Source organism: Cervus canadensis, chromosome 10, assembly GCF_019320065.1.
Source record: "Cervus canadensis isolate Bull #8, Minnesota chromosome 10, ASM1932006v1, whole genome shotgun sequence".
NCBI lineage: Eukaryota > Metazoa > Chordata > Mammalia > Artiodactyla > Cervidae > Cervus > Cervus canadensis.
Window position 1 is genome coordinate 28,689,088 of NC_057395.1, and position 23,417 is coordinate 28,712,504.

General features: G+C 45.3%; 1 protein-coding gene across 1 annotated transcript in view; it reads left to right on the forward strand.

Annotated features, from left to right (window-relative positions):
• Window positions 1-1,331: 1,331 nt before the first annotated feature.
• Window positions 1,332-23,417, forward strand: part of GAD2 (glutamate decarboxylase 2) — a 66,184-nt gene continuing 44,098 nt past the window's right edge. The window contains exons 1-7 of the mRNA XM_043480369.1: window positions 1,332-2,095; window positions 2,779-2,838; window positions 3,043-3,192; window positions 4,198-4,431; window positions 9,097-9,187; window positions 9,745-9,857; window positions 15,103-15,218. Coding sequence (XP_043336304.1) covers window positions 2,020-2,095; window positions 2,779-2,838; window positions 3,043-3,192; window positions 4,198-4,431; window positions 9,097-9,187; window positions 9,745-9,857; window positions 15,103-15,218 — 840 coding nt within the window. The 5' untranslated portion in view covers window positions 1,332-2,019. The remainder of the gene's footprint in view (window positions 2,096-2,778; window positions 2,839-3,042; window positions 3,193-4,197; window positions 4,432-9,096; window positions 9,188-9,744; window positions 9,858-15,102; window positions 15,219-23,417) is intronic.

The following is a 23,417-nucleotide window of genomic DNA, read 5'->3' on the forward strand; positions in this document are numbered from 1 at the left end:
TGCACTTGGCCACCCTGGGTCCTGTGACATCCTTCCTAAGCCAGGGTCAAGGGATGGCAGTCTAAGGATCCACTGGTCTCTGCTTTAGCAGCGGTTTTGGTAACTTGGTTCAGCGATCAGAGAAAGAATGGCCTGTGCATACTGTGGAAATGAAAAGCGCCTGCCCCAGGGGAGCAGCACGCAGGGGAGTGCAGCCTTGGGAGGTTGGATGCAGCCGGTCATCCTCATCCTCTCTCCCCACTCCTGGGAGCTGCAGGGTGTACTTGACACTGATTTCTGCTGCCAAGGGAATGCAGGGCGAAATCAACGGGCCTTACATTCTCGAGGCAACCCCCCTCCACCTTTGTTTAATAGCTTGTTGAGAAAGGAAAATGTAAGAGCGGAGAGATTATGATCTCGTCCACACGTGCTAAGTTGCTTCAGTCCTGTCTGACTCTTTGAAACCCTATGGACTGTAGCCCACCAGGCTCCTCTGTCCACGGGATTCTCCAGGCAAGAATACTGGAGTGGGTTGCCTTGCCCTCCTCCAGCGGATCTCCTGGACCCGGGAATCGAAGCCACGACTCCTGTGTCTCCTGCATTCAGGCAGATTCTTTCCCTGGAAAAGAGAAACCCCTTCCCACCAAGTACCAGAAATTGTGACTCTCTCGTCTGGCCCCGCCCCACCTCACGCCATCGCGATGATTCCCTTAGGGGAAGAGGTGGTCATTGATTTGAGGCTCGATAAAACCAGGGCCCAAGGAGGTCATGCTTTCTTTCCGCTTTTGGAGGGCTCAGATTTATTGGAAACCCTGTGCAGGCTTCTCACGCACACAACGATTCCCCTGACGTGTAAGCAGCGGCCCTTCCACGCCTTCCCCGGTCAAGGTCACCGAATGACCCGACCGCATCCCCCATCAGCCATCAGCAGTCAATCCTGCTGGCTCTAGTTGTTCTTCCTTGCCTCCTTCCAAGAAGTTTCCATTCGTATTATTTCTCTGCCCAGCCTGAGGTTCTTGGTGATAGATTCCAGCATGAATTTTAATTGCCTCAATCAGCAGTCTTTCTCCCAAGCCGTCAGTCAGAACTTGAACAGTGGGCTCGGCGACCAAGCGCTCTGAAGCGCAGAAAGGTTTCCCAGCCCCCACCTCGGGGAGACTATGCGGCTCAGTGGGCAGGAGTTAGGCTCTACTAAGGAGCAGGACGAAGCCCATCGGTGCCTAGGTGCCTTCCCCCACAGTCCCCTTCCCAGGCTCGCGAACCGCTCCAGATTCCCCCAGCCGCTGGGACTCCGGGGGGCGGGGTGGGGGGGTGTCACAGCGACCTCAGCTCTCTCTCGCAGGAAGGTGGCGCGGGCATAGCGCCTCCTTCTCCGCAGCCGGAACCAGTCCTCAAACAATACACCAATCGTTGCAAATAAAAGACTGTCTCCGCCACCGTTCCCGCCTCGCCAAGGTCTCTGTGGTCTACCCGCGCTGACGCCGGCGCGCAGTCCGCCGCGTTAGCACTCTGGACAGCGCCCCCGGGGTCGCCAGCATCCTCTAGCCGCACGCTGCCCAGGGGTCGCCTGCTCATCTCCCACCCGCTCCCGCTGACTCCTGCTCGGGCGCACTGTCTGCCTCGCACTCTCACGATTCAGCTCCCTCCCTCCCGTTTTTCCCTCCGCCGCCCACTCGCCTATCCCGGCTGGGCTCCCTCTCCTTCAAAATCGCTCGAGTTCTCGGGCGCTTTCCCATCTCCCGGCGGTGAGGGCCCTTCAATCCTTTCCTCTATTCACCCCCCCGAAGCTTTCAGAGCTTTGCCACTTTTCTAAGCTCTAATCCCAACACACACGCGCGCACACGACACGCACGTTTCCTGCCCCTGTGTGACACCCACCCTCTGTCGTGCGGCCGCGCCAGACCCCGCGCGGTGTTCCTCCTACCGCCACACACACACACACACACACACAAACGCACGCACGCGCGAGCAGGGCGGAGCGGAGGGCAGCTCGCCGGCAGTTTGCACTCGGAGGCGTCTTGCTCCAATATCGCAGCGCCGATGGCATCTCCCGGCTCTGGCTTTTGGTCCTTCGGATCTGAAGATGGCTCGGGGGATCCTGAGAACCCCGGCACAGGTAGGAGAAACGGGACCTGCAGGCGGAGACCTTTGCGGGCGGTCTGGGATCTGCTGGGGAAGATTGAAGGAGGCTTTCCAACCTGCAACAGGAAACTTCGGACGCTTAGCCCTGCCCTCGGGGTGGGTCCTTGATGACCCAACAGACTAAACCCCACAGGCTCTTATCCCCCTGGTAAGATGCCCAGGGACCCTCTGGTCCTTTCCGCTGGAATCTGGGAGAACCTCTAAACACGGCGGTGTCTCCTCGATACCGAATTCCTGGGCCTGGGAGTCTGCCACCGTCTTAGTGTCTGGAGAGAGAGAGGTGGTGGGGAAAAGGAAAATTGGAAAGAGGAGAGAATTGTTGATCTGAAAGGAGAGACTGCGAGGAAATGGACGGCCTCGGGTGTCGAGGAAAACTCGCCCAAGCGAGGCCGGAAGGAGACTTTGCCCTAACCGAGTGGTGCCTGAAAGGCAAGTGCAAAGGGCCACAGTGTGGGTCTCTTCTGAGGAAACAGCCAAGGGTCGGGCCGGGTCGCCAGGCTCCCGCCGCCTCTGGCACCTGCTCGCTATGCCGGCGCCAGGAAGGCAGCCGTTCCCGGAGCCCGGGTTTATGAGGTCGTTCACAAAGAACGAAGTTTCACACGTGTGTCTGCCGTTTTCTTTCCGCCTCGCTGTCCTCCCACCTGTCTTTCCTTGCAGCCAGGGCCTGGTGTCAGGTGGCCCAGAAGTTCACCGGCGGCATCGGAAACAAACTGTGCGGTGAGTGCCTGCGCGGGCGCCCGGGGGAGGGAGGCGGACACGGCCAGGCACCGCGGAGCCCGAGGAGGTCAAAGCCACCCTCTCACCTCCGCATCCCGTCAGGGGTCGGGTGTTCTTGATTTAGGGACCGGGGATGGGCGGCGGGGGCTGGAAGCCGGGTCGGCGGGCGGCTGACCGAGGTCCGCGCTCCTTGTCCTTGCCCAGCCCTGCTCTACGGAGACGCCGAGAAGCCGGCGGAGAGCGGCGGGAGCCAGCCCCCGCGGGCCACCTCCCGCAAGGCCGCCTGCGCCTGCAACCAGAAGCCCTGCAGCTGCTCCAAAGCGGAGGTCAACTATGCATTTCTACACGCAACAGGTAAGGGCGCCTCGCGGGGTCCCGGGAGCTTCTGCTCCTCGCCCTGTCCGGTCCACCGTAGCCAGGAGGGACCCGGAGCCGGGAGCCTGAGCCGGGACGTCGAGGTGGAGGGCGGGAGCAGACCTCGAGAAACGCTGGGCCTGCCCCCTCGGTCGGACCCGGACCCGGGCCTCTGCGTGGCTCTGGGCTCCGGGGTTCCAGGCGGGCTCCGGGGCCGCGGCGCTCTGCGCCCAGCGCCGCCCTCGGGTCTCCGGGTGGCCGAGGCGCCCCGGCGTACCCTACCTTCAGGTCCTATTCTCCGTGCCCCCGAGGCATCCGGTGTGATGTAGTTTCTTGTTCAAAATAGGTTAGACTTTGTATGTCTTCAGATCGCAAGAGTAATTTGTAGCTGTGATTTCAGGAGAAAGATTCACGTGAAACCGTGCAGTTTTACTCTGGTGCTTGCACACCCAGTGTGCACACCCAGTGTGCGAGCGCGCGCGCGCGCGCACACACACACACACGCACACACACACACTGACTTTGAAAACAGCGGGCCTTCGTTAATAAGCCAGAGATTCTGTGGTAGGATAGGATAATAATAAGCCAAATAATAAACAAAATTCCTATGAACCATTTTGCCCGATTTACCCAAAGGCATTCCTCAGACATTCCTGACCTGAAGTGATCGTTTAAGATGACTTATTGAGAAATACCGTTTAGCGAGAACCCCTGCGAAACAGATGAATGGAGGTATATTCTCTTAAAAAAAAAAAAAAGATATAAAAAGGAAGCAAATTAGTTGTGAACTGAAATGCAAGAAATAATTTGGGATTAGGAAAGAAATCGTAGTTTTTTCATTCCTTCATTTTTGAAAAATACCTCCCCTTTAAAGAAGATGCTCTATTTTTCCAGGAGATTTTTTTTAACATAAAATCTCGGTTCAGAGAGAAAGTGTCAAATGAAGAACTTGCCTGGATATTTTCATTGTAAAATTAAAACATGGCATTTTGATTCCGTTCTTAGATCTGCTACCAGCGTGTGATGGAGAAAGGCCCACTTTGGCATTTCTGCAAGAGGTTATGGACATTTTGCTTCAGTATGTGGTGAAGAGTTTTGATAGATCAACCAAAGTGATTGATTTTCATTACCCTAATGAGCTTCTTCAAGAATATAATTGGGAATTGGCAGACCAACCACAAAATTTGGAGGAAATTTTGATGCATTGCCAAACAACTCTAAAATATGCAATTAAAACAGGTATTGTCCAATCAGAAATAATAAAGCTCTTTTTTCTTTTATGATTTTAATTTTTTTCTATGAAAATGTTTTCTTTTATGGAGTTATTGATAATTTCAAGTTTACAACGTTATTTTCATCATTAAAAAAGTCCTGATTAGAATGATTAATGTCAAAAGCACCCTTTACTGTTATTGTTCATGGTTTGAAGTCGGAAATGTTACCTAAGTATAAATCATCAGATTTTACATTGCACTATTTGGCCATGGAAATTATCCACTGATGTAGAAGCAACCATTTGTCAGTAGAGGCCAGTAGAAGTGACTCTACTATAGAGAAAGAAAAAAAGAAAGAGAATCTAGAAATGAAAGCGTAAAAGGCATGATCCAAACAAAAGCCCAAATACCAGGTCAGTGCTGGAAAAAATCATCCTGTGTAATGATTGAAGCAGAGAGGTAATATTTTGGCATTGTCTCAGAAGACTAAGACTTCAGATGTGAACTCCGGCTTTTCTCTATTTTTAAAGAAATGTACACAAAAGAAAACACAATACAAACTAGCTTAACAATTCAGCCATGTTATACAAGGATTTATGTGCTTCCTAACCACTCTGTATAGAAGATAAAGAGGAAAAAAAAGATAGAGGGGAATCAGATATCCTTACGGACAATATTTTTAGTGTATTTTGTGTTTATTTTTTGGAATAGTATTCTCCATTCTCCATCCATTTTTAGCCCCAGGTGTAACATATATGTGAGTGCATTCTAAGCTTTCATTCTAGCTACACAAAGTCAGCTATTCATCTCCCCAGGTCATGATTACCCCTGCCTTTTCTGCTTTGCCTCTAATCATCCTGATACGTGGTGGCCATAGACTTCATTAAAGCAATAAAAATAAGAATGAATAAATTTGGAAGGGAGGGAAGACTTTGTGGATCCAAATTGATTTGTAGCCTTAGAAACATCTGCTAACAAATAAATATGTAAAATATCACAAAACATTAATTACTCTAGAAACATGATCCTTTTCTCAGCAAATTTAGAATTACATGAATTATCAGTATCATTCTAATCAAAAACAAATTTTAAGAATGTTTGTTGTGTGACTTTTAGCCCTTTGTTTTGCTATATTTTTGTTTTCTTGAATTCTTTTTATTGACAGGATAGATATGCATAGAAGCCTTGGGAAATTGATTTCCTATACTATCATTGTCCACTTTTGTGAAACTATAGACTTAGAATTAAATACATAGGAGAAAGAATTTAACTTGGAGATTTCTATCAAACTCAGTCTATGGAGTATGATTTTTTTAAGGCACCTTAGATTTCATTCTCAGTTATATTGACAGAGAATCCACATGAGGTATATACTAGGCATTAAAGATGTTTTTTTCCTTCCAGATTTTTGTATATCTGTAGGTGCAGGCCTGAGCAATGTTTTTAATTCATTTTTGTTTGACCTACTCTCCAACCTAACATTTAAATACATTAACAGTAATTTGCTACCTATTATTTTTATTGCTACCAAGCCAAAAAGAATCTATAAAGGTGTTTTCATATCTTCATCCTTAAAAGCTGATGGGGTCTGAAATGCAATTTAAAGAGTTAAGATAATGAGAATTGCAGGTCAATGAAAGCAATAGCTCTGTCAATGTTCCATTTAGTGTTGGGAAAAGATGGGCCAATTCAATACTTAGATTTTGCCATAGTGCTTGGGAAACTGTTGGTCAGTGTAGCTCTAATATGTTTTTTTAAAGATCAGAAAAAATATGATTAAGTTGGATTTCTGACCAAGGCATATCAATATTAATTCAGTACAACATTATTTATAACACAAATAGTCTTCTGGTCCTTCCTCCCATCCCCAATGACATTTCAAATAATTAACAGCTGCCTCTTTCCTTTTTGACTGGCAAGTTTATGGGTTTCATGTATAACTTGTATTTGACAACTAGTGCTATTTAAGTTCTGTGAAGTAGTTACTGTCACTGCTACCATTAGACGTGTTAATGTTCCTTGGGATACTCCTTTATAAAAGCATGTTACTACTGAGAGTCCGTAACCTAATTTCCACTTGGACTCCAGGCTTAGGGAGAAGAGGGGGGAGGTAGGAAAATTTTATTGATTGTTAAAATTACCTCTGTAAGAAATATTGGAATAGAACATGGAAAAGTGTGGAGAATGATAAAGTTCTGAAATAATTAGGCTTCGCTGGGGTCATCAGGTTTGGCGTTAGTGGTGGCGGCTGGGGAGTGGAGGGATTCGTGAACCCAGCCATGAGACAAAGGGATTGAAGCATCAGTAAATGTGCCGTCCTTGGGTGTGTGTTGCTGGTCTAGAGAGAACAGTCTGGACCGACTTGGGGCCCCTTCCCAATGGACTATGGACACCAGGGTCAGAGCTGCCTGGGGCTGGCTATTCAGAGAGTATGTTCACCCTTCTTGGCTCATTTGCTGATCTGTGGGGAGCGGTCCAGAAGCACAAACAACGCCTGGTTTCAAACTCGCTGTCTCCAAGGCGGCAGCGCATGGCCATTGACTCCTTGGCAGGGCGCTGACTCGCAGTACAGGTCCGGGTGGGGGCAGCAACAGCAGCTGGATGCCAGGGTGACTCGGGCAGCAGGCAGGCAGGTCTCAGGGAACCCTACCTGAATTTGCCAGCAGCCTATAGTTCATGGGAAGCCAGCAACCAAGGGGACATTCTGTTCTGGTCTGTCAAACTATCTCCCTGCATATTTCCACATCATTATCAGCGAATGCAAATTTTGAGGCTGGAGAGATTTTGGTGAAATAGACCAAGGTCAAAATTTGATACAAGAAGGAAGCCAAGCAATTGCAGCATCGCACTTCTTACCGTAGTTTCCCAGAGGGAGTCATCAGGGTGAATTGACCTTCTGATAACCTGGGGCACGACATAGGTCTTGGGATCCCACTCAGTTTTATGCAGAGGTTTTCCTGACAAAGGGTGCGTAGACTTGGTGTGAGGTGAAAGATACCAGATTCATCCAGAAAATGCATAGGAGTTGAGAGAGTCGATTAATGGCTAGATTTGCTGATCCTTATTAAGTTCCTCATTTTAAAGAAATGGCTTAGGGAAAGAGGAATGGAGGGGCACCGAGAGGGAGACGAAGGCTATGATTTCAGCTGTGAGCGCTAATGAAATGGGGAGTCAATGAGGCAGAGAGGGGTGGAGGGCTGCTGCAGACAGCAGCAGCAGCCACAGCCAGGAAGGCTTTTTCCCTTTCCGTGGACCTGTAGACTGATGGAAGCAGCGTCAGAGAGCCTGGGAAAGAGCAAAAAGCTCAAAGGGCACTTTGCAAGGCTATAGGGATGTAAAACAATGCCATACCGGAGAAGAAGTGAGAGCTGCCCAGTCTCTTTAAAATGTGCTCTTTCCCAGCTCTTCTCAGCATCTACTCATCTAGCCACATGCTGGAGACTGATAAGAGAGCAGTCCCCGGGTCCCTGAGATAAGCTTTGTGTTGACTTTTGTCTCTGCTCTCCCCATTGCCTACCTTTATCTTGTTTTGTCCAGGCTGGCCTGAGAGCCTGTCACATCCCCAGGCTTCAGACAGGTGTCCAGTAACTGGCGGATGCCTTTTAATAAGAAGCTGTTTCCAGAATTGTTAATCTTCCAGGCTTTTGGCTGCAAAACAACATCACAGATTTATAGATAGGCTTATGTGGAGCAGGAAAGAGAAATGGAAGTCTAATGAGATCTTTACAATCACGTTTTAAATAATAGCCTCAGGAGTGTTGGGGTGTCAACCCCTTTAGAGAGTTTTAGAGAAATCCAGAAGTTAATTAGATAAGCCTGATTGAGGGACTGATCAATCCGTTGACTATACCTTCATGTATCTTGTGGACAAGACAGGGATGTTGGCTGTATTTAGCTTTATTTTGAATTGCAACTACGAAGGAGCTCTGTTGTTTAGAATCAAATATTCGGGTAGAAAAAAATAGACAAGAATTACATTTGTCCATTCCAGTGTTCTTGCCTGGAGAATCCCAGGGACGAAGGAGCCTGGTAGGCTGCTGTCTATGGGGTCGCACAGAGTCGAAAACGACCAAAGCGACTTAGCAGCAGCAGCGTACCAGCTTTAGACAGTCATTGCCTTTTGAATCCAGGGTAAATCACTCAACAGAGTGTCCTATTTTCTCATTTTTGCCTTGTCTTCTCTGATCATCAGCCATTTGTCACTGATATTATATGGATGTTGGCATGCCTGGCAGATGTCATGGTATATGACTGATTCCCAGCACAATTTAATGGAAAAGGGTTTGTTAGCAGCGCAAGTGTAAACAAAAAGTGGCCTATTTTTTAGTAGCTTGGGATTGCCCCAGCATTTGAATCTGCAAATATATTGAAAGAATGCTAGAAAATAAACTAGTGTCCACATTGCAAACCACATTTATTATCTTTCTATAGGGTATGGTTAAAGAAAGATTTTTATCATGTGCTTTAAGAAATATCACAACACCAAGCAGTCTGTCTTGTTAAAGGAAATGCTCCTTTGCTGTGTGTATGTGTGTGTGTGTGCTTGTGTGTGTGTGCGAGATGGGTTTCTGAGTATGGATTTCGTATTACTAAATGCTCTTTCAAGATTCTTCATCTAGAGAAATCATGTACTTCAGAGGCATTCATTTTCAATGGACTCATCCTGATTCTGGTGTTCTATCTAATTCAGGGCATCCAAGGTATTTCAATCAACTTTCTACCGGACTGGATATGGTTGGATTAGCAGCAGACTGGCTGACATCAACAGCAAACACTAACATGTAAGGAGCTAAATATGTTTTTGTGTAATCCAGGATAAATATTAATGACATTTCATAATCTTTGTTCTACCTCTTATGTAAAAAAAAAAAAACAACTCTTTTTTTTAAGTGGCCCCTACGATAGTGACACAAACTTCAGAAGAGTATGGATATTCACTCTTCCTTAAAAGAAAATAGTCCTGACCTCTTTTTCATGCAATCAAAGTTATGCATCATGTTTTAAACACAAAAAGGACACTTTGGGGGCATACTGGATGTATTATTACATATAATATGAGAGAGAAATGGTACTAGATGTTGTCTTTTAGATAGTGTTATAATGTTACCCTGCAATGTATTTATTCACTATGATAAATGACCCTTGTGTATGAAGCCTGTTACTGAAACTCTTGACTTATGAATGTAGGAAACAGAGCAAACCCTTTTGTCCGCTTAACGCTGTAACTGTCACATCTGTGAAAGTAGGGTTTGAAGAAGGAAATTGCCCTGTAGATATTGTAATGATGAATCATTCCTTTGAGTGGCAGACATCAAACGTGGCCATTACTATGTTTCAGGTTCACCTATGAAATTGCTCCAGTATTCGTGCTCTTGGAATATGTCACGCTAAAGAAAATGAGAGAAATCATTGGCTGGCCCGGGGGCTCTGGCGATGGGATATTTTCTCCTGGTATATGATATTTTAATCTTTCTTCATATTTTTCTTCTGATTTGTCATGCCTTATTTTGAACATCAGTTCAGTTTAGTCACTCAGTCATGTCTGACTCTTTGCGACCCCATGGACTGCAGCAAGCCAGGCTTCCCTGTCCATCACTAACTCCCGGAGCTTGCTCAAAATCATTCATCATCAAAATCAATCATCAATGTCCATTGAGTCGGTGATGCCATCCAACCATCTCATCCTCTGTCAACCCCTTCTCCTCCTGTCTTCAATCTTTCCCAGCATCAGGGTCTTTTCCAATGAGTCGGCTCTAAGTATCAGGTGACCAAAGTATTGGAGCTTCAGCTTCAGCATCAGTCCTTCCAATGAATATTCAGGATTGATTTTCTTTAGGATGGACTGCTTTGATCTCCTTGCAGTCCAAAGGACTCTTAAGAGTCTTCTCCAACACCAGAGCTCAAAAACATCCATTCTTCAGTGCTCAGCTTTCACTTTATTATGAACATAGGAATGATTAAGTATCTAGCCTGTGTTTCTGCTTAGGTTAAATAGACCAGAGGTCCCCAACCTTTTGGCACCAGGGACCAGCTTTGTGGAGGACAATTTTTCCATGCACCCTTCATGGGGGATGGTTTGGGGATGATTCAAGAACATTACATTCATTGTGCACTTTATTTCTATTATTATTATGTCAGCTCCACCTCAGATCATCAGGAATTAGATCCTGGAGATTGGGATTAAGTACATGTGACCACTGACCATGCATCCAAGTCAACTACTCCATGCTTGGATATTAATTTTTTGTGTTTGGAGGATAATCAGCAACGATATTAACCCAGTACTTCTACTGTGATCCTATATACAGGATGTATGCGTTGTGTGGAACAAAGGAATAAAGATTCCTAATAAGCAAAATTAGGGAATAAAGGATTATACTTTCCCAAGTGTCAGTGAAAGGAGAAGGGTGCCCTCACTGAATAAAGCATCCTCTGATTGAGGGCAAATAACAGGTACAGTTTACTTTGTACACCATCCCTTTCAAGGAACAAGCAGGGAAGCTGATGCACACAATTTTCAAGTAGGACAGAAAGTGCCTGGAAGACAGTTTCTTAGCGCTAAAAGAAAAGGGTGATGATTTCTTTCAGAGGTTTCCCACTCTTTTTTTGTTTTTCTTTATGATGTCATTTAGTCCTTCCTACTCGGCCTTTTATCACCAGCCATTGCATTCTAAGCTCCATTATGTATACTTCTTCCAGCCACGAAAGTCAGCCTGGGACAGAAAGTCCTGCTTTGGGTTCCCAGGTCTGTGTGTGTGACCTTGGTTTGACGTAGAGAAAAACTAGAAGCTAGGAAGGCAGTGGGAATTGAGAGAGCCACTGACCTGTGAGAAAGAAACCTGGCGCACAGACCGTCACCTCCTCAGCAGCAGGAGAGGGGGGTCATGGGCATCACTGGCCCTGGAGCTTGGTACCCAGAGACTGGCCCTGCTGGGGAGGCCAGAGCCACACGGCCATCGTGTCAGGCAGAGCAAAGGCGAAGTCGTGATTCCTCTTTAGCAAATCTGCAAAGGCAGGGGGATCACAAAGGAGAGAGAAAATGAAATGAAAGGACAGAAAAGACATGATGAGGAGTAACAGTGGCCTCAAGGCCAAGTCTTAAATTCAGCAACTTTATCTACAAGCTCAGATCGCTATTTCATTTTCTGTTTTAAAAGAGATAGCATATGTTTTCAGGTGCTGAAGGAAAATGTGTTAGTTAAATGAAAGGGAAAATTTGCCTTAAAAAAAAAATCATTGTACACCAGCTGTGATGCAAATTTTAGGCTAGTTTCATTTTGAAGGGAACTGAGTATTTAGTGTTCCCTTGGAAAACCATCCCTGACTGAGGTAAGTTTGTTATCATTAATTGGAACTGATGTTTTAAGGTGTATTTCATGAGGAACTTAGGTAAAGTTCAGAGATGAACATTGTTTCTACCTTTATTCTGCCTCCTCTTGTAAGAGGGGCTGTGGGACTGAGCTGTCCCCAGGGAGCCGGGAGCTCCTTGGGCTTTCTGTTCGTGGTTCCCAGTAGTCGGAAGAGAACAGCTGCTCCCGTGACCTGGAAAAGTTGACTAAGTGGAGTTGAACCAGGCCTAACCTACCTGGCTGGTCTTGGAACACACCTGTCCCAGAAAATATACACCCAGAGAAAGACTCCTCTTTGGCAGTTCTGCTAAGCCAGGTATGGACTAAGGGCTGCCACCCCCATCAATGATGGGGAATGATCAGGTAGAGAAGATTTAAGCTCAATCCCGAGGCTCCTTCCTTGGATCCTGAAGATCCATGTGCTCTGAGTTCCCAAGATGGAAGCTATAGATGCCAGACTACAGTGTAAGGCGTACAGTGTACAGTGTAAGGGATTCTCCAGGCAAGAATACTGGAGTGGGTTGCCATTTCCTTCTCCAGGGGATCTTCCCGACCCAGGGATTGAACCTCAGTCTCCCACATTGCAGGCAGATGCTTTAACCTCTGAGCTACCTGGGAAGCTACAGTGTAAGGTAGATGTTGCAAAATCAGGAGGGGACTAAAGGAAAGGTCATTAGCAACCTGTTTCTGCTCTGCTTTCTACAATGCATTACAGAGAGGAAATGGATCATAGCTTCCTCAGTTGCTAATAGATGCCTTTCTGGGTAGCATCCAGCCTTGCTCCTGGGAGAAAGGGTCTATGATTTAAGCGGTGAACACAGGGAAAATCATACATCTATGTGCCTGAGATCTGACAGTCCCATTGTCTGGGATTAGACATGGAGAGTTAGGTTCATGGCTTGAATACTCAGCTCAGCCAAGTTTCTCTATACTTTCATCTATAACATCCAGTGGCATCATGCTTCATGGAAAGTTCTTTGAGACGGACCAAAAAAAAAAAAATATATGTGCAGCCTAATGGTTGAGAGTCATGTTTTATTCGGTGGAAATTTTTAGGACTTAAGCCTAGGAGGCAGCATCTCAAGTAACCCTTCTCGGAGGAGTTGAGGGGAGGAGCCAGGATATACAAAAGTTTTGCAATGAAGGGCTGGTAGTCTGAATGTCCAAAGATTATTGTTAATTAAAGGAAGCCAGCTATTCCAAATTAAGGAATTTAGTGCTTTTCTATGAATGGGAAGATACAAGAGTTTGGACTCACTGAAATCATTCCTTTCATATGCATCTCAGCCATCTGGAGCCAGTATCCTGGGTTTTCACATCCTGACCTTCCTTGGGGCAGATCACAGATCACAGGTATTCTTCTCCTTCCTGAGTGCCCTTGGGGCTCACTGGCTCATATTGGAGGGCTGCAGTCCACTGATGATTGATTGTGATATCCTCGTTTATGGACATGGCAGGAAATACTCCATTTCTCAGGGACTTCTAGAAGAAATCTGTTTATGGGATGTCACCTTCACCTGGGAGTCAGAGGGAACTGGAGAATGCCACTGCTCAGCACATCCTGAAGGGCCGAGGGGGAGAAGGGAAAGATTGGAGTCACAGATATGTTCCTGTCTAACAGGATTCTCAGAATGTTTGGGACTTGTTTTTGCATCCTTTCTTGGAAGACTTCTGGGAAATAAGAGCATGTAGGGCTTATGCATCTGTCCTCTTGCCTGTGTTACACAGTGCAGTCTGCTCTGTCCAGAGACCCAGAAGCCTCGTTATCCCTCTTGGGGCTGCCAAACCTTTAAATGGAGAATGACTGAGCTGTGAGAAGAAGAGTGGGAGGCTGCTCTCTGGATCATTGTCCTGGGAGGTGCACTTTCTTTGTGTCCATCTTTCCTTTTTCTTCCTCCCTCCTTTCTCCCCAGCCTCTCTGAAAATAATGAGGGCAGCAATTCTCAATGGGGAGTTATTTTGTCCCCAGGGGACATTTGGCAATGTCCGGAGATATTTTTGGTTGTCACAGTTTATTTGGGAGTGGGGAGCATGTAGTGTTCATGACATCTGATGGGTAGAGAGTAGGGATGCCCAGGAAAGTCCCATCACATGGAACTGTCCAGCCCAAAAGCTGGTCCCATGCCCGGCAGCATCCTATCCAGTCAGCCTTTTAGACAAGGTGTCAGCTCAGAGCCGGCCTGACCTGGATTCTATTTATCCCATGTCTCTAGGGTCCAGAAGCAGTAGGAATTGCCCTAGTTCTGACTGATGATACAGCCGGACTCTGGGTGACGCCTGCTCTGTGCCAGGTTGCCTGCTTGTGTCAGACCCCAGGGCTCACTAGGCAGAGATCATCACCCTACCTGGGCCATCCAGCTTGGTACAGAGAACCCTCCTGCTCCACAGCCACCAGAAGGGAAACGAACTGAGAGAACTCACATGATAGCAGAGCCCGGGCACGTCCCCCTTTGGATTGGGGAGGGGGGTCATTGTGTTTTCACTCCTCATCATGTTCTCACAGCTCCCACATCAGCATATTCATTTGCTTTCACAACTTTCTGTCTTCTATCTGGTTAACAAAAATCCTAAACTATCTAACAATCCTGGGGAGAAACTCACTTTTCTTTGCTTGTCAAATGAAACTCTACTTATAAGACAAAAATTCTATGGTATGAAATCCTTGACAGTCTTAGGATGGCACATGAAAAGTAGTTCAACATGGATTTAACATTCCCCTTGTGTGTCTTCCTAATTATGAAATTGTAACCATTAAAATTATATTGCAATGATGTCATTAAGAGGGAAGAGCCATCTGAGGGGAATTAACAGATGAGTATGATGAGATGGGCTTGGATGTTTATCATTCTATAAAGATTATTAACAGTCCACGATATTAATAGCAACTGATCTTTTTCAGCTCAGATAGAAGGGGCTGCATGAGCTGAAATGAAATGTCTTCTCCATGAGGACATATGTAGGATTTTCACAGATCTAATGCAGAATGACCTACTCTCAAACCGAGAAGGAAGTCAACTTTTTAAGTTCTTAAAAGCCTTTTCAAACGGCTCCTAGTAAGAGCAGAGTCCACTGCAGTGTGCGCCCGGCCCCACCCTGCCCCGCCACCCCCAAGCCCCCAGAGACGGACGTGGGCGTGGAGGGCTGGAATCCATCCTAGGGTTGGGCCGAATACTCCTTTGGACCCTCTCAGCTAATGCCTTTGAGTCTGAGGATTCAATTCAAAGCACAACCAGTAAGACGGTTTTCTCCTGTGTCCAAGGAGGACTCTAGGTCAATGGAATTAATGTTGCTTGCTTGTGACAATGTTAACGACTAGAAAAGGTAACTGTTGTTGCTCTGCCCTCTAGGTGGCGCTATATCCAACATGTACGCCATGCTGATTGCGCGCTTTAAGATGTTCCCGGAAGTCAAGGAGAAAGGGATGGCTGCCGTCCCCAGGCTCATTGCCTTCACGTCTGAGCATGTAGGTGTTCAACGTCCTTTCCAAGTTTAAGGTTATATTCCGTAAAACCTGGGTTGAAGGAGTGGTGTTTGGAAATACTTTACCCCACGTTTTCTCTCTCCAGAAGATGCTTCTGGGGAGAGGATGAGGGGGAGAGATCAGGTGGGGGGTGGTGCAATGCAGGGAGCTCCTTTCTCTTTGAAATTCAGGAAGATGCTCAGTGAAAGCAGCTTGCTTTCAACCCTCAGTCCTATACTCCCTACTTTGTAATAAGGTTATGTGTTGGGGGAACAGGAGGAGGAGAGAGGGCGGAGTAACTGTGAACTCGTATGGATCATCAATGCTGTGCAGTACCGAACTCAAAACTGTGAAGTATCCCGTTGATACAGGCTTTCTGTTAGAAAATTCCGATCAGATGTTCTACCCTCTTGGTTCCTTGGAAGCCAGTGAATACAATTCACAACCACTCCACTAAAAATGGAATTCAAGGAAGCTAATGATTTATTTTAACACATTATCCTTAGTATCTCACTTTGAGTCATGTTTTAACATGTTGTTGAATGCCCTTCCTCGATTTATAGGCATCAAATTTAGCAGAGAAGAGGACAGCCTGAAACCACCTGATGTTTTCTTATTGCTGTTGGAACAAGTTACCACAAATTTTGTGGCTTAAAACCACATGAATTCAGTATCTTACAGTTCTGGAGGCAGAAATCTGTAGTGGGTCAGGCAGGGCTGTGTTCCTTCTGAAGACTGTAGGAGAGAATCCATTTCCTTGTCATTACAATTTCTAGAGGCTGCCTGCCTGCCTTGGGTCATGGCCACTTCTTCCATCTTCAAAAGCGGCAACAGCAGATCTTCAAATCCCTGCCCCCAACCCCAGCCTTTGCTTCTATCACCCCATCTCCTTCTCTTGACTGACTCTCCTGTTTCCCTCTTTCTCTTGTGATTATACTTGAATAACACAGGATAATCTTTCATCTCAAGATCCTTCATTTAATCACGTTTTCAAAGTCCCCGTTGCCATGTAAGGTAACAAATTCACAGATGTAAGGGATTAGGATATGGTCATCTTTGTGGAGGAGCCCAGTACTCAGTCCACAAAGCCTGGTTCCCCACCACGACATAGCTCTGATTTCTCAGCTTCCCCAAGGGTAGAAAACCAGAATGCAATTTGTCTTCCAGTGACTATTTCCCTAAAGTGAATTTGGATCCCTCAGTAGTTACACGTTACTGTATTCTTGGGCTTGAAACAGCAGGCGATCTTACATTGGTGTCTTGCTCTTTGGGTTTCCTTGCTGTTTCCACATCTGAAATGAGGTTGACCTGTCAGCACGTTCCTTGTGCTCTCTGGTTTCTGCACAAGTTTCTTGCACTCAGGTTAGATGTGAGTTCATTTAAGGCCGTTGCTCAGAAAGTTAGTCATGTGATCTGAGGATAATTTAATATACCTTAGTTCCTTGGTATTGCCAACTTGGGGTCTCTCTCTTCTCCATTTTCCAAGGAAAGAAAGGTGATTTAGACAGAATGATTCTAAACAACCATTCAATTCTCCGCCTCCTTCTGGTATTTCTATCTGTGCCCATTATTATGGAGCAAGATTTGAAAATTATGAAGCTAAAATACCAATTGTCTCTAAATCAGTAATTATTTTGACAGATAAGCTATTCTTCTAATGTGCAAGACCTTACATCTGATTGTTATTGACCATTTACAACTTTCAACAGACACATGTTCATTTAATTCAAGAGCAACCTTGTGGGACAGGCAGAACAGGGGTTGTTCTTAGCATTTTTTTTTTTAAATGAAGAGGGTGTAGTTAGCTAGAGAGATAGAGCCAGGATTAAATAAATTTCCTGACTCCCAGAACAGTGAGGGCCCTGCCCCAACCACCAGTGTAGGAACTAGATTAAAAAATACGATGACAGAGTTTTCTAAACCACAGCTCATTGACTGCTTTAACATTTTATACCTTCCCAAGTCAGATTTCCACCAGGAGCTTTTTTTCTTAACATGAGGTGATGCTAAACTGTTTCTTCTCCATCCCTCCCCAGCCTAAAATATCTTTCATGATACCCATAGATTGGGCTGGAAGGGAGTTTTAGAGCTTTATTTAAAGAACTCCAGTGTCTCCTGGAGCACTTGATCCAAGCCGTTCTGGACATTTGTTGTTCAGTTGCTAAGTTGTGTCTGACTCTTTGTGACCCCATGAACTGCAGCATGCCAGGCTTCCTTGTCCTTCACTATCTCCCAGAGTTTGTTCAAATTCATGCTCAGATGGTAAAGAGTCTGCCTGCAAGGCAGGAGACCTGGGTTCGATCCCTCAGTTGGGAAGATCCCCTGGAGAAGGGAATGGCTACCCACTCCATTATTCTTGCCTGGAGAATTCCACGGATAGAGGAGCCTGGCAAGAGTCGGACCCAACTGAGAGAATAACACTTTGACATTCTGGACATATGAGCCCTTAAAAGTGAGTCCTGCCCTTGAAGCTTCAAGTTAAGGGGTAGCATAACCTCCATGTCTAGCTGTCTCTGGGCTCCAGGCCTCCGGGCCATTCCATCCCATTCATCCTTTTGTACTGCTCCTTCCAACTTCAGGCCATGCTGGATCTTTCCTTAGTCTTAATGGATTTTGCAATCACTGTCTCCACCAGCCCCAGAAATAGACCTTCACAGGCTGAAGAAAGAAAATTACCAAATTAGGTCTCAGCATATCCGTTCCACAAGCTAGTTTCCAACTCTGCATGGAGCTTTCTTCCCTGAATCCCTTGACCTGCAGGGAGACAGGAGTGGGGTGGGGTGGGGTGCTGTGTGGGTCAGGTGGGGAGAGGAGTGGCCAGTGGCTGAGGCATGAACTGCCTCCATTGTTGTCTCTTGTTATGCTCCTAGAGAATTCCCAAGTTGCAGGACTTTGGGAGAATGGAATGAAAGCCTTAAAAAACACTTTCATCAATGCCTGGGATGTAGGGAGCTCTACATAAATATTAGGTAACTTGAAAAACACCACCACCTCCTTGTTTTATGGATGAAGAAGTCAAGCCCCAGAGATGGAAGATTTTTGCCCAAGCTTTCACACCCAGGCAATGGCAGCATCTGCTCTGGAGCCTCAGTTTTCTAACAATTCCAGCACTGCGCTTTCAGCTCCTAGGCTGGCTGACCAGAGAGCCACACTAGCTGACTGTTCTCCATTCACTGGAAGCAGCTTTCCTCAAATCCTATTTTCTTCATATTGATTATTCTGACGTTAATATAATTTCCTGATCTATCGAACTGAGCTGGTTACTGTCCTTTCTTCTGTTAGGAGCAGGGAGTTGATAACTGGACATGGTTAGTGCCATACGGATGAAAATGGTGTTGAGAAACTGCCATCCTCCAGCATCCAGCCAGAAACTTCACACGTTCAGAAGGCAGAGGGTCATCTGTTGTTTTCTAGCAAAAACAACCCATCTAGCAAAAAGCTACCCATCACTTCTCTGGCCACAAAAGCAGACCTGAACTTTCCCTAACTAATGAGGAGGGCAAGCTGGTTTTGTTTGTTCAAAACAAACTGGGTGCTTGAAATTCGCCTAAGATTAATGCAGACAAAGAGTATGGTGATGAAGAACAGAAGACTATAAATCACTAAGTTGAAACGAGATAGTGTTAAGTTAGGGGTTAGGAGTGCCAAGATTATTTTCCTCTGAAATATAGAATCACAAAATTGGAAATGATCTTAAAGATCATGTGGTTCAGTATTCATCCTGTGCTGGAATCTCATCAAACTCAGTGACAGAAGAGCCCAGAAAAAATTAATCTGATGAATTTTAGGTCCTTTCTTGAAAGCAGGTTTAGAGGGAAGCTAAGATCGAAGCTTGGTAATTCATCTCTCTCTCTCTAAATCTTTTGAAAGCCCCAACCACGAGCTTAATTCCAAATTCTTCTTATTTCCTCATGTGACACAAGCTCTTCCAGAAATAGCTTCAATGAAGCAGCATAATCACATCTAGGAAAAATGTTCCTTATAATCGCAGCAGACACTGGAATCTTTCAGATAAATCACCATAACTCACTCACTCCACTTGTCACATGCCAGGTCCAGGGTGGGTCTGTGTCTCCTGGGATCATCACCAGTGTTCTGCTGAGACCCCTCATGACCTCAGCCCACTTCCATGATTCTCCTAATTGCTTTAGAAAGATGATTTTCAGATAGCAATACTTTTTGAGAGGGTTTCAATGACAATCAGGTGAGTTCCGTTCATTTCAGTCTCTCAGTCGTGTCCGACTCTTTGTGACCCCATGAACTGCATGCAGCATGCCAGGTCTCCCTGTCCATTACCAACTCCCAGAGCCTACCCAAACTCATGTCCATTGAGTCGGTGATGCCATCCAACCATCTCATCCTCTGTCGTCCCCTTCTCTTCCTGCCCTCAATCTTTCCCAGCATCAGGGTCTTTTCCAATGAGTCAGCTGTTCGTATCAGGTGGCCAAAGTATTGGAGTTTCAGCTTCAACATCAGTTCTTTCAATGAACACCCAGGACTGATCTCCTTTAGGATGGACTGGTTGGGTCTCCTTGCAGTCCAAGGGACTCTCAAGAGTCTTCTCCAGCACACAGTTCAAAAGCATCAATTCTTTCGTGCTCAGCTTTCTTTATAGTCCAACTCTCACATCCATACATGACTACTGGAAAAACCATAGCCTTCACTAGACGGACCTTTGTTGACAAAGTAATGTCTCTGCTTTTTAATATGCTGTCTAGGGTGGCCATAACTTTCCTTCCAAGGAGTAAGCGTCTTTTAATTTCATGGCTGCAGTCACCATCTGCAGTGATTTTGGAGCCCAAAAAATAAAGTCTGACACTGTTTCCACTGTTTCCCATCTATTTGCCATGAAGTGATGGGACTGGATGCCATGATCTTAGTTTTCTAAATGTTGACCTTTAAGCCAACTTTTTCACTCTCCTCTTTCACTTTCATCAAGAGGCTTTTTAGTTCCTCTTCACTTTCTGCCATAAGGGTGGTGTCCTTTGCATATCTGAGGTTATTGATATTTCTCCCGGCAATCTTGATTTCAGCTTGTGCTTCCTCCAGCCCAGCGTTTCTCATGATGTACTCTGAATATAAGTTAAATAAGCACTGTGGCAATATACAGCCTTGATGTACTCCTTTTCCTATTCGGAACCAGTCTGTTGTTCCATGTCCAGTTCTAACTGTTGCTTTCTGACCTGCATACAGGTTTCTCAAGAGGTAGGTCAGATGGTCTGGTATTCCCATCTCTTTCAGAATTTTCCACAGTTTATTGTGATCCACACAGTCAAAGGCTTTGGCATAGTCAATAAAGCAGAAATAGATGTATTTCTGGAACTCTCTTGCTTTTTCAATGATCCAGCAGATGTTGGCAATTTGATCTCTAGTTCCTCTGCCTTTTCTAAAACCAGCTTGAACATCTGGAAGTTCTTGGTTCACGTATTTGCTGAAGCCTGGCTTGGAGAATTTTGAACATTACTTTACTAGCGTGTGAGATGAGTGCAATTGTGTGGTAGTTTGAGCATTCTTTGGGATTGCCTTTCTTATGGATTGGAATGAAAATGGACCTTTTCCAGTCCTGTGGCCACTGCTGAGTTTTCCAAATTTGCTGGCATATTAAGTGCAGCACTTTCACAGCATCATCTTTCAGGATTTGAAATAGCTCAACTAGAATTCCATCACATCCCTAGCTTTGTTTGTAGTTTCTAAGGCCCACTTGACTTCACATTCCAGGATGTCTGGCTCCAGGTGAGTGATCACAGCACTGTGTTTATCTGGGTCATGAAGATCTTTTTTGTACAGTTCTTCTGTGTATTCTTGCCACCTCTTCTTAATATCTTCTGCAGAGATACCAAGAGAACATTTCATGCAAAGGTGGGCTCAATAAAGGTCAATGACAATAGATGTCTTTTATGTTAAAAAATGAATGTTGTATTGAAGTAATTGTTTGGCTTTGTAAAATTCAACTTAAATTTTAGAAAGAATGTAATTCTAAATTATTCAATAAATATGAATAATAAGGCTATAACAACTTCTTGTTGACAATGAACTATTCATATATTCCTTTACAACTTATTCTTTTAATCTAATAATGATATAAGTCCTCTCACAAAAGTAATGATAAATACTGGAAAATAAAGAATTAGGGAAATATAAAAGCAAAAACAAAAAATGAATGGTGACCTGGGCAGCTTGGAAAAAGCTCCCAGGTTATGCTCCTCATTAGACAGAAACATTGACTGACCTTTCAGTAAGTGAACTAGTGAACCAAATTCAGGTCACTTGGCACCCCCTGCTCCAGCTGTGTTTCTCCTGCCTTTTCCTCGGAGGGTCCTCATCACCCTGGTGCCATCTTCTCCTCTACCCAATCCCATCAAAACCTCCTCTTCAGAAAGAACCTGAGAGTCATGTCAGTTCAGTTCAGTCGCTCAGTCATGTCTGATTCTTTGTGATCCCATGGACTGCAGCACGCCAGGCTTCCCTGTCCATTGTGTAAATGATTGTAAAATCTAAGTGTTGCCTCTCATGGGGACATTTTCCCTGCAATAGGAGATGAGGAATGAGGCAGAAAAGCAGAAATCCATCCATTGAGCATTGATATTTTTTTTTATTCCTTCCTCCACTCACTCAGTGCTGCTGGATGCCAGGCACTGGGGAGACTGCAGTGAACAGAATAGACCCAATGTTGGCTCTCAAGGAGCCAGCATTGCGCTGCCAGAGAAGAAGAGGATGGTCACCCCTCCCGGTGCCCCTGAGTCACATTCCTCATCTGATGGGTGTCTCTCCCTTGCTCCAAGTGCCAGGTCAGGAGTCACTGGATAGGCCTGTTTTCCTTCAGGTTAGTGGATAAAGCCCATAAGCTTTGGGATGGACTAGGAGTGACGACAGGGCCTGCTCTGTCCCTCCCAGGAGATTGCTTAGCTCATTTCTTCCTCATCTGTAAAACAGGGATTACAGTACCCAGTTCACGTATTGTTGGGAGTTGTTGGGAGGACGAGATGGGCTAATACAGTGCCTGGCCTTTAGTAAACACTCCACCAATGTCAACCAACACTGCCCTTGTAACCAGCCACCCACTGGTGTCCCCACAGGTAGAGAGCTGAGCACCTCCAGGGGGGCAAGGTGAAGGCATATCTGGGGGTCAGTTATTTTCTTAAGATGGATAATGGAACCTCCCCCAAAACACTTCACTGGTGGCTTAGATGGTAAAGGATCTACCTGCAATGTGGGAGACCTTGGTTCAATCCCAGGGTTGGGAAGATCCCCTGGAGAAGGGAATGGGAACTCACTCTAGTATTCTTGCCTGGAGAATTCCAAGACGGAGGATCTTGGAGGGCTACCGTCCATGGGTTCGCAAAGAGTCAGACATGACTGAGTGACTAACACTTTCACTTTCCCCCAAAACACCAAGCAATACTCAAGTAGTCACAGCTTTAAGATAGTTTGGATTCTCTGTTGTTGCTTGTATGATTTGGAGATTTTTTTTTTCACATGCTCCAATTTGGCATATGCTTATTTTATGACATAAAGTGAATTGACATTAGTTTTGTTTGAAGACTTCAAAATTCTGCTCAGGTTACCCAGGGATATCTGAGGGTGGAATTACATTAGGTGATAGGCTGGAGAAGGACCACAATTTTGTGAGCATCTATCAATGCTGGGCGACCTGTGGGCCCTTCCCAGTCAATAGCTATGCTTCTCACACCAACTCTCAAGGTAAGAATTCATCCTTGCAGCTGAACAAATGATGACTCAATGAGAGAATAACTTGCCTAACTAGAGCCAGGTCATGTTATCTCAAGGAACTGCTTTCTTTTTTTTTTTTCTTTAATTTTTTTTTTATTGAAGTATAGTTGATTTGCAATGGTTGTGTTAATTTCTGCTGTACAGAAAAGCGATTCAGTTATACACATGTATATATTATTTTTCATTTCCTTTTCCATTATGGTTTATCACAGGATATTGAATAGTTCCCTGTGCTATACAGTAGGACCTGTTGTTTATCCATTCCTATATATTATCATTTGCATCTGCCAATTCCAAGCTCCCAATCCATCCCTCCCCACCTTTTCTCTATGTCTGTGAGTCTGTTTCTGTTTGATAGATAACTTCACTTGTGTCATATTCTCGATTCCACATATGAGGGATATCATATGGTATTTGTCTTTGTCTGACTTACTTCACTTAGTATGATAATCTCTAGTTTCAACCATGTTG